The following is a 12,203-nucleotide window of genomic DNA, read 5'->3' on the forward strand; positions in this document are numbered from 1 at the left end:
GCGTTTGTGTTGTTTGCAGAGGGAGACCAAGCTCTGGCACCAGTAAGTCAAACTAGTCTCTTAATGTCGATTACAACAACACATTTTCGAAGGATTGGATGATGTAGTGCACCCTTGCAGTAGTCTCTGTTTTGCTTTAATTCGGTATCCTTACTCGGTCCCAGATTATATACACTGTAAGCAGTTCCATCTATTCTTTTAAAGGTTCGAATATCGCTAAATTGTTACTGAGCCTTATGAATAATTTTATATGTAGCAAAGAATGGAATAGCAACTATGAAGTTTATAAAAATCATTTTATTTTAAGCAGTTTTACAAGTTGAATTGGCAGTCTGTTGTAGACATTCAGTTCCTCTTCTTCTATTCTGGATTGTTAACCACTATAGAGTCATCTGCCTCAGGACAATTTGGAGGTATCGGATCCTGAAAAAAATTTTGCACGTTGTCAGTTATTGATAGACCATAGTTGACAGTCCTCTCAGATAACCAGAATACCATCAGTAAAAATAAGGTTCCCTTATGTCTACTACAATTTTGATGTCTCCGGTCGATTCCGGTGGGAATTAACTCATACAACCAGCCCAATGAGTTAACACACTATAATCCACCCCTTCGTTCCCTAACATTGGCAAAAACTGGATGCATTTATGCAACACTTTTAATTATTTTTTATATAACAAAGTTGCGACAAAAGTCGTGGGATAGCGATATGTACATATACAGATGAAGGTAATATCGCGTACACAAGGTATAAAAGGGCAGTACAATGGTGGAGCTGCCATTTGTAGTCAGGTCATTCGTGTGAAAATGTTTCCAACATGATTGTGGGGAATGATAAAGGAAATTAACAGACTTTGAAAGCGGAATGATAGGAATTAGACGCATGGGACATTCAATTTCGGATATCGTTAGGAAATTCAATATTCCGAGATCCGCAGTGTCAAGAGTGTGACGAGAATACCGAAATACAAGTATTACCTACCACCACGGACAACGCAGTTGCCGACGGTCTTCACTTAACGTCCAAGATCAGCGCGTTTACGTAGAGTTGTCAGTGCTAACAGACAAACAACACTGTCAGCAGAAATCAATGTCGGACGTACGAAGAACGCATCCGTTAGGACAGTACGGTGAAATCTGGCGTTAATGTGCTATGGCAGCAGACGACGGAAGCGAGTGCCTTTGTTAACAACCTACAGCGCCTCCTGTGGGCTGGTGACCATATCAGTTGAACCCTAGACGACTGGAAAACCGTGGTCTAGTCAGATGAGTCCTGATTTCAGTGATAAGAGCTGATGGTAGGGTTCGGGTGTGACGCAGACACCACGAAACCATGGGCCCAAGTAGTCAACAAGGCACTGTGCAAGTTGGTGGTGACTCCATAATGGTGTGGGCTGTGTTTACATGGAATGGACTGGAAATGGTTATGTTCAGCTACTTGGAGACCTCTTGCAGCCATTCTTAGACTCCATGTGCGCAAACAACGATGGAATTTTTATAGATGACAATGCACCATGTCACCGGGCTACAATTGCTCGCGACAGGTTTGAAGAACATTCTAAACAATTGCAGTGACTGGTTTGGCCACCCAGATCACTCGACATGAGTCCCAGCGTACATTTATGGGGCAGAATCGAAAGTGTTTACTCGTGCATTTCGTAGTACACAACCTTAATCTCGGAATGACAGTCCAAAGATAGGTTCTGTTAGTAATATATTCACGACGTTGGTTCTTGTATCAGAGGTTAACCTCAAAGAATTCATGTTGGTTCATGACTCGACTGATTTAATACATGAAAATATTAAGTCAAGAAATGAACAGTGTTTGAATCTAGGCTTTGTCAAGCAAGTAACAGTCCAGCATGTAATGCACCCAAGGATTATAGTGTTGTTTGCAACAAGTCGAAATTGAATTCGCAAAATCAGCACAAAGCCAGCCAATGGCTAGGAAGAACCATAGTAATATTAGACATAATCAAAAACACCACATACGTCTGTACAATCCAGATTACATTCCATCGAAGAATAATAATAATAATGATGATGATAATAACAATCACTGGCAGAATAGATGGCAGTAACAAACAAATGAAAATGATTGAAGGAATCAGCCACCAGTGATTACAGAGGTAGTCAATGACAATAATCAACCAACTAGCCCAAAACTGGAAGACTGAAAGCAACTGTATCTAGCCCAGAGATGTTGACCACAGACTGGGGTGAGAGTTGTGTTAGGACAGTCAACTTGTTAACGAACAACTCTGGCACAGATATCCAGCATAATTGATTGTTAAAATTTTAACAGGCTATATACCAATTTTCACCCCAGAGGTCTGTCCGTATTGCTGTTTTGTTTCCCCAGCTCTGAAAGCAGATAAACAGGAAGTCAGTTGAAAATAACTACCAGCACTGCTAGTGTCAAACAAGGCATCTACATTTAAACATTAGTCAGTGCAATACCAACTATTTGATTGTTCCGTGTCTGGAATATGATGATGCATGTTCCAGGAGCAAGATTTTCTGATGTTTATTTACGAGTATATTGAGGATCTTGTCAGATTAGGTATCAATAATATTAAAGATCACTCTGACAAGCTGAATTTGGGGGCAGTTTGAATTAATTATTTAAATGTAAAGAGCCTTTGTGAATACAAACTGACCTGCATATGTGATATGACTAACCATATTCACCTTTGTAATGATGAGATGAATCAGTGGAGCTTATGCGGCAAGTTAAAGGAAACTGGTATGGAAGTGTGATGATTATCCAACCTTGAGAGACATGCTGGTGAAGTAAAATATTGTAATCATTACTATAGATCATTTGCTCTGTTAATGCGAAAATTGCATCAAATCCTGAACTTTGCATTCAAAGCAAAAAACTGTGCAATGTTGAATTCTAACAACAAAAAAACGCCATTGAACTGATGAATGTTAATAACATTACTTGTTGCAAATCTTATGAATATTAATGATTTTACAACAATGCAAAATTGACTTTACATGTGTATATCGAAATCTTTTATGAATGTGAATTAAAAATACTTCCACCTGGAATCCCATCGCAACCTGATCAAAAAGAGCCAGTCCTACAAAAATAAGTTATTGCAGAAAAAAATGATAAATGTATGACCTTCAGGCAAAGGAATTGTGATAGCACTAAAATTTAACATTTAAAGATTCCTGCTCCTATTGTGGCCTATCTAATGTCTTACAAGAATTTTATGTTTTTTTTATTTTTCATAAGTCAGAATAGCTATCGTTTGAGTGGTTGCGGAAAGAATGCAGAGTGTGCATTGTTATTGCCATTGAATTTCACCTGTTTCACAATTTCTTACAAAAGAAAGTACTTGCTATGGCTTTGACTTCATTAGGGATAGATGTATTCTTAATTAGAGGCATATGCTGCCATTTTTGTTGTAGTGCATTTGATGTATTTGCACAATTAATACTGACATTCTAGTTGTTCATCTGCAACAAAGACAGGCGTGATAAAATATCAGTGGTGAGACTAATATATGTACTCACTATTTTTATTCCTTTTCCTGTTGTATGACATTGTTTGTGTACAAGTTTCCAGTTCGTGGTACACTGCCTTAGAGCCTGCAACTTTGGAGACTATTTCATTTTGTTTTTTGCTAGTAACAATTTAAACAAAGAATTTATTGACACTAACTGTTAGCCACACAACCATTCATGCATTGTATAGAGCATGAAATTATGCTAGAATTATGTTAGGAAACCTGCCCCATATCACCTGTGTTATATGTGAAGAGAAACATGTTTGAATCATCTAGCACATTCAGTGGCAGGAAATATCCAGAAAATAAGTCTGTGGTACCCCGCCCCCTCCCCCCAAACAAGCACACACTTTACATTACATCAGACAGATCCAGATCTCTTTCCTGTTTGCTTTTTGTAGACACTAGAGGAAAATTGTCTGGTTCCTACTTTCCAGATATGACGAGTGTTTGTGTGTTTTAATTGCTATAACTTTACCTGAAAATGGGAATATCAATAATATTGACTAATTACAATTATTATTGAATTTCAGTTAATATTCATAATAATCTCTCTTAAGTGTGACAAAAAATGTTTGCATTTAAGTATCTTTGATCTGCATTAGTTGTCAAAAGAGCAAAAGAGGATTCAGTGGTACACTGATGTGCAACAGCTCAACACCAAGAATGTAGCACTCACCGACAACAGCTCACAAATTTCACCCCAGAGGTCTGCCCGTATTGCTGTTTGGTCTCCCCGGCTCTGAAAGCAGATAAACAGGAAATCAGTTGAAGATGATTACCAGCACTGCTAGTGTCAAAAAAGACATCTACATTTAAACAATATATCTGATAGTTAAAAGTCAGCAATTTCTCATTTGATTAAAAATAAATTGAAAAAATAAGGACTGAATATTGCTCTTAATAAGAAAATATCTGCCATATGTGCTGCACTGAAGACCCAGAACCTCTTAGTGATACACTGATTACACGCTATGATTACACTGATTTGACCTTAAAAGGGGTAAAATGCTAAAGTAGGACAAACACTAATTAACAAGTCTGCAGAGGGGAAATTTATATATGACATTAAAAATGATGTTCTTACTTCAGGAGAATGTTCTGTGAAAAACAGCATTATTAAAGATATTTGAAATTCGTCTGTGGAACTATTAGACAATGCGCAGTTATACAGGGTGTTTTTAAAATAAATGTAAAACACTGAGAGCGCTGGTAGGGTCGGATCATAACAAGCAAGTTTCACATAGTAACCATGTCTGCATCAATTAGCGTTCGGCACTAGGCCTCATTTAACAGTGTCACACACTGCCAGGAGGACAGGCATACAACCCACCATATGAGTCAATATGGTATCAGGTATTCCTGATGGGACAATACCATAGAGTTTCTTCTGGCATTTTCTGGAACGTGAACAGATTGCATTTGGCAGTACAAATTCCTGTTTGGTCCAATGTCATACAGAGGGCAGTTACTGTGCATACTGTAGAATCTGGTTCGCCCTGTGTCAGTGTGTCAGCAAGTAAGGCACTCTTGTGTTTTGTACTGTGCAGAGCTGATGGGAAATGGAGCACTTTTCTTGGGAGGAAAGGGCAGACATGCACTGGGCTTACAGTGTGGCAGATGGAAATGCTCACACAGCTCAGTGGAGGTACATTTATCTGTTTCCAAATAACTGAGTGCCAGATCCACGCATGTTCACTGCCCTCCACAAAGTCCTAAGAGAGACAGATGCACTTGAGGTGAGTTGTCTGCTGACAAGGTACCACAATCGTGCATATGCATTTTAGGCCTACATTAAAACCCGATGCATTAATTTTGTGATACAGATGCAAAGGCTGCACAGCCACAGTCGTCAAAGCCTGTGCGGAGACCAGAGTTTGAAGAGGCGGCATTAGCACTGCTGCGAAACATATCCTCAACAACCTCGTGAAGTGTTGCTTGAGAAATGGATGCAAGCCATTCCACTGTCTGGTGTATGCAAATGAAGATGATTTGCACCCTTACTGCCTTCAGAAACTTCAAGCCCTTAACCTAGAAGATTTGCTGCATCACATTTAATTCTGCCAGTGGTTTTTGCATAAGTGGGGCATTCAGACTGAATTCTCACACTCTGGACTTTTTCCAGCTGATACATCGTTTACAGGGGAAGATGTGTTCAACGGCTACAATGAACACGAGTGGGCACTGGAAAATCCGCATGCAACCTTGTTTGTAGTCACCGAGAATGTTTCGCCATAAGTGTTTGCACTGGTTTGGTAGGCGACAATCTGATTGGTCCATACATTCCTCCCGACGACTAAACCCAGATAAACATTAATCTTCTTAGGGGAAACACAGCCAAAGTTATTGTAAAATAGAAATAATTTAAAAGCCAAGATCGCTTAAATACTGTTCACTGGATGACTGATTTCAACACACTAAAAGTGCCATCATCGGATCTGTGAAGATATAACATGACATGGTTGAGGGAAGGCATACGTGAGTTACACTATATACATTACTATTAGTACAGTACCACATACCTGAATGTAGCTTAACATTTATAAACCATTTGCATATAGCGATACATGAGGCAGACCAGCTCACACAAAATCATTGTCACAAAAATAAAAAACAACTGCTCTCATGGTCATTCTTTTCCATCAGATATGTAAAACCGAAGTCACAAGATAAAACCATTTGGTACATGACCGCTGCTCGAATAACACTGCCCTACTCCGTGCCGCCGGTTTACCTGCTGCAATTCTAGTGGTTTACAACCGGCCACTAGATAGCGCTGCTCGAATAACACTGCCCTATTCCGTGCCGGTTTACATGCTGCAATTCTAGTGGTTTACAACCGGCCACTAGATAGCGCTGTCCCAGCAATTCACATACATCCCCATAGCATAACCACTCACTACTACTACAATGCAACTTTAGTATTACTGCTAATCAAATACCCATGCAAAGAACACTGTCGCATGCATTTACTGTACATACTACACATGCTATGCATACTATACATACTATGAAGTACGTCAATTACAGAGTAAAAACATCTGAAGCAAAGGCATTATCCATATTAGCGCCATACAAAACTACATATTGTAATTTACCCTTATTCATATGTGGAAGTAAGTTGTTCATAACACGACTCAGATACAATGTGATGAGTGATTAAACCTATATGCTGTGCTTTACTTGTTTGGGCACTACGGTCTTAGGTATTGTAAACGCTAAAAAAAGTACTAACGTACCATAAAAGGCTCTCACCGTCTATACACTCATTGTGAACGTAGCACAGGCCAACTATGAAAACCTGCATAAGCACATGAATTACGGAAGGCCAGGTTAGACAGGTCAATCCCAGCATATAGGTTTAATCACTTGTCACACTGTATCGAAGTAGTGTTTTGAACAGCTCACTATGTGTAAATTCCTAACTTCCATGTATGAATAAGGGTAAATTATAATATGTAGTTTTGTATGGTGCTAATGTGGGTAATGTCTTTGCCTCAGATGTTTTTGCTCTGTAATTGACGTACTTCATAGTATGTATAGCATCCATAGCATGTATAGTATGTTCAGTAAGTGTATGCGAAAGTGTTCTTTGCATGGGTATTTGATTAAGAGTAATAGTAAAGTTATATTGCAGTAGTAATGAGCGGTTATACCGTGGGACTGTGTGTGCACTGCTGGGACAGCGCTATCTAGTGGCTGGTTGTGAACCACTAGCAGGTAAACTGGCACAGAATAGGACAGTGTGATGTCGACCGTTGTTAGTCGAGCAGCGGTCATGTACCAAATAGTTTTATCTTGTAACTGCGGTTTTACATATCTGATGGAAAAGAATGACCGTGAGAGCAGTTGTTTTTTTATTTTTGTAACAATGATTTTATATCATCTGGTCTGCCTCATGTATGGTTTATAAATACACTCCTGGAAATGGAAAAAAGAACACATTGACACCGGTGTGTCAGACCCACCATACGTGCTCCGGACACTGCGAGAGGGCTGTACAAGCAATGATCACACGCACGGCACAGCGGACACACCAGGAACCGCGGTGTTGGCCGTCGAATGGCGCTAGCTGCGCAGCATTTGTGCACCGCCGCCGTCAGTGTCAGCCAGTTTGCCGTGGCATACGGAGCTCCATCGCAGTCTTTAACACTGGTAGCATGCCGCGACAGCGTGGACGTGAACCGTATGTGCAGTTGACGGACTTTGAGCGAGGGCATATAGTGGGCATGCGGGAGACCGGGTGGACGTACCACCGAATTGCTCAACACGTGGGGCGTGAGGTCTCCACAGTACATCGATGTTGTCGCCAGTGGTCGGCGGAAGGTGCACGTGCCCGTCGACCTGGGACCGGACCGCAGCGACGCACGGATGCACGCCAAGACCGTAGGATCCTACGCAGTGCCGTAGGGGACCACACCGCCACTTCCCAGCAAATTAGGGACACTGTTGCTCCTGGGGTATCGGCGAGGACCATTCGAAACTGTCTCCATGAAGCTGGGCTACGGTCCCGCACACCGTTAGGCCGTCTTCCGCTCACGCCCTAACATCGTGCAGCCCGCCTCCAGTGGTGTCGCGACAGGCGTGAATGGAGGGACGAATGGAGACGAGTCGTCTTCAGCGATGAGAGTCGCTTCTGCCTTGGTGCCAATGATGGTCGTATGTGTGTTTGCCGCCGTGCAGGTGAGCGCCACAATCAGGACTGCATACGACCGAGGCACACAGGGCCAACAACCGGCCTCATGGTGTGGGGAGCGATCTCCTACACTGGCCGTACACCACTGGTGATCGTCGAGGGGACACTGAATAGTGCACGGTACATCCAAACCATCATCGAACCCATCGTTCTACCATTCCTAGACCGGCAAGGGAACTTGCTGTTACAACAGGACAATGCACGTCCGCATGTATCCCGTGCCACCCAACGTGCTCTAGAAGGTGTAAGTCAACTACCCTGGCCAGCAAGATCTCCGGATCTGTCCCCCATTGAGCATGTTTGGGACTGGATGAAGCGTCGTCTCACGCGGTCTGCACGTCCAGCACGAACGCTGGTCCAACTGAGGCGCCAGGTGGAAATGGCATGGCCATCCGTTCCACAGGACTACATCCAGCATCTCTACGATCGTCTCCATGGGAGAATAGCAGCCTGCATTGCTGCGAAAGGTGGATATACACTGTACTAGTGCCGACATTGTGCATGCTCTGTTGCCTGTGTCTATGTGCCTGTGGTTCTGTCAGTGTGATCATGTGATGTATCTGACCCCAGGAATGTGTCAATAAAGTTTCCCCTTCCTGGGACAATGAATTCACGGTGTTCTTATTTCAATTTCCAGGAGTGTATTAAGCTACATTGAGGTATGTGGTACCGTACTAATATTAATGTATATAGTGTAACTCACGTAAGCCCTCCCTCAAGCCTGTCATGTTATGTCTTCACAGATCCGATGATGGCACCTTCAGTGTGTTGAAACCGGTCACCTAGTAAACAGTGTTTAAGCGATCTTGGCTTTTGAATTATTTCTACAACAGAGCTATAGCCCCACTACACACAGTCCCTGCACTGCAAAAAAATTATTGGAAAATGTCCCACTCAATGGGTGACAGTGTATGTGGTATTAACATGATGGTGCACCTGCACACTTCACTCATGCGGTGCGAAATCATTTGGTGAGACCCTTAATGGGAACTTGGTAGGACGTGATGGGCTGCTGGCATAGTCTGCACATCCTCTCAACTTGAGGCTTCTTGATTTTTTCATCTGGGGCCATCCGAATCACATATCGAGATGGATGAAGAGCTGATAGCGCGAATTATGGCAGCATCTCATGCGATCCCCATTTCATCACTTGGCATGCCCCCTAAACTTAAACGCGGCCTAGCGGTTCTAGGCGCTAGTCTGGAACCGCGCGACTGCTACGGTGGCAGGTTCGAATCCTGCCTCGGGCATGGATGTGTGTGACGTACTTAGTTAGGTTTAAGTAGTTCTAAGTTCTAGGGGCCTGATGACCTCAGAAATTAAGTCCCATAGTGCTCAGAGCCATTTGAACCATTTGAGCCTAAACTTAAACAGCTTTGCTAAGGCTCTTCAGTTGTGTAGCAATAGCAGCTCAACATCGAACGAAACGGTGGATCCTGCTTGAAACCCAGGCAGAGGCACTTTAATCGAAAGAAACATAAACCAACGCCTGGGTTTCAAGTACGGTTCCCCATTTCACTCGATGCCTTGGCGCTATTCCAGTACAGCAGGAGAGCCTCTGCAAAGCTGTTCGAATTTAGCGGGAATACCATAGGGAACTGAGGCGTGAATAGGAATTTTGATTAAGGAGAGAGGTATGCTAAGGTAGTCCGTGCAGTTGTGTAAAGCTACTGTGCCAGGGTGGTGTAGTGGCTAGCACATCTGTCTAAAAAGCAGAAGACCTGGGTTTGAATCCTGGCCCAAGTACAAATTTTCAATCGTCGCTTCAGTATGCACATATACATCAGAGATGTTTGAAAAGGTTTCTGGAACCGTATAGTTTCGTTTTATTCAATATCTGTTCCGTTTCACAGTTCTTACACGAACAAAGAAAGATCCCCATCCATCACCATGATATGGCAAATTGCACCAAAAACAAAATATTTTAAAAAGTAATTCTGGTCTCTGCCCTGTAGCCTACAGAACAGTCGGGCCGTCTACTCACCCCGTTGAGCGTGACCGTGGGCACGCCGTGCAGCGGCGGGGTCAGCTCTCCGGTCACGTCCCCGTTTCGTTTCAGCAGCAGGCTGCCCCTCGAACCTCTGGAGCACTCCAGTATCGGCTGCCAGCTGATCCCCAGGTCGCCGGCGCACTGGAAACAAACCCGACAGTGAATGACAGTAAATTCCCTTGAGGGAGAAATGTTTGTATCCACAAATCAACACGGATATCTAAAGAAGCGTTCCTGCGAAACTCGACTTGTCCTTTTCTCACACAATATAAAGAATGATTGTAATAAAATTTTCTCTTCAAGAGAGGGCCCCCATGAACAAGGAGTGATCTAAGGACAACGAAAATTTACAGAAACATTTGCAAGGACATGCGGAAAAGAAATAACAAATGAAACAGTTTTATTTCCACATGAGAGGTTGTTGTTGTTGTTGTTGTTGTGGTCGTCAGTCCTGAGACTGGTTTGATGCAGCTCTCCATGCTACTCTATCCTGTGCAAGCTTCTTCATCTCCCAGTACCCATTGCAGCCTACATCCTTCTGAATCTACTTAGCGTATTTATCTCTTGGTCTCCCTCTACGATTTTTACCCCCCCCCCCCCCCCCCCCCACGCTGCCCTCCAGTACTAAATTGGTGATCCCTTGATGCCTCAGAACATGTCCTACCAACCGCTCGCATCTTTTAGTCAAGTTGTGCCACAAACTCCTCTTCTCCCCAATTCTATTCAATACCTCCTCATTAGTTATGTGATCTACCCATCTAATCTTCGGCAATCTCGTGTAGCACCACATTTCGAAAGCTTCTATTCTCGTCTTGTCCAAACTATTTATCGTCCATGTTTCACTTCCATACATGGCTACACTCCATACAAATACTTTCAGAAACGACTTCCTGACGCTTAAATCAATACTAGGTGTTAACAAATTTCTCTTCTTCGGAAACGCTTTCCTTGCCATTGCCAGTCTACATTTTATATTCTCTCTACTTCGACCATCATCAGTTATTTTGCTCCCCAAATAGCAAAACTCCGTCACTACTATAAGTGTCTTGTTTCCTAATCTAATTCCCTCAGCATCACCCGACTTAATTCGACTACATTCCATTATCCTCGTTTTGCTTTTGTTGATGTTCATCTTATATCCTCCCTTCAAGATACTGTTCATTGCGTTCAACTGCTCTTCCAGCCCCTTTGCTCTCTCTGACAGAATTGCAATGTCATCGTCGAACCTCAAAGTTTTTATTTCTTCTCCATGGATTTTAATACCTACTCCGAATTTTTCTTTTGTTTCCTTTACTGCTTGCTCAATATACAGATTGAATAGCATCTGGGAGAGGCTACAACCCTGTCTCACTCCCTTCCCAACCACTGCTTCCCTTTCATGTCCCTAGACTCTTATAACTGCCATATGGTTTCTGTACAAATTGTAAATAGCCTTCCGCTCCCTGTATTTTACCCCTGCCACAGTTAGAATTTTAAAGAGAGTATTCCAGTCAACATTGTCAAAAGCTTTCTCTAAGTCTACAAATGCTAGAAACGTAGGTTTGCCTTTGCTTAATCTTTCTTCTAAGATAAGTCGTAGGATCAGTATTGCCTCACGTGTTCCAACATTTCTGCGGAATCCAAACTGATCTTCCCCGAGTTCGGTTTCTACACATGAGAGGGTAACATTAATTATAGTTGGTGTCATAAACAATGGCGGCCGAGTTTAGGTTCGTTCTGCGCATCTACGTCACTCATCCTCCGACAGCCAATGAGCGTTGAGTGGTGTTCTGAGCGCTTTGCTGTGGATGTCGCACACAGTGCGAGCATTAAATGTGTTCTTAGCGAGTTGTTTCGCAAATTTCTATTCCATTCGTTGCCAGTTGTCATGGCTGATAGTGGTGGTAAGCGACACCTTCCACGCAAGCGAGAGACATAATTTGAGGGATACATGCTTAGATCCAGCGCAAGAACGTACGAGGTCTGTTCAAAAATTCCCGGAACATTCGTAATTTCG

The 12,203-nt window shown here is 42.7% G+C and overlaps 1 protein-coding gene across 1 annotated transcript in view; it reads right to left on the reverse strand.

Moving 5' to 3' along the window:
- Positions 1–277: 277 nt before the first annotated feature.
- Positions 278–12,203, reverse strand: part of LOC124551240 (GILT-like protein 1) — a gene marked incomplete at its 5' end in the record, with an annotated part of 105,492 nt that continues 93,566 nt past the window's right edge. Inside the window, 3 exons of the mRNA XM_047126235.1 lie at positions 278–423; positions 4,201–4,263; positions 10,202–10,348. Coding sequence (XP_046982191.1) covers positions 361–423; positions 4,201–4,263; positions 10,202–10,348 — 273 coding nt within the window. The remainder of the gene's footprint in view (positions 424–4,200; positions 4,264–10,201; positions 10,349–12,203) is intronic.

This window comes from Schistocerca americana, chromosome 9, assembly GCF_021461395.2.
Source record: "Schistocerca americana isolate TAMUIC-IGC-003095 chromosome 9, iqSchAmer2.1, whole genome shotgun sequence".
Classification (NCBI taxonomy): Eukaryota; Metazoa; Arthropoda; class Insecta; order Orthoptera; family Acrididae; genus Schistocerca; species Schistocerca americana.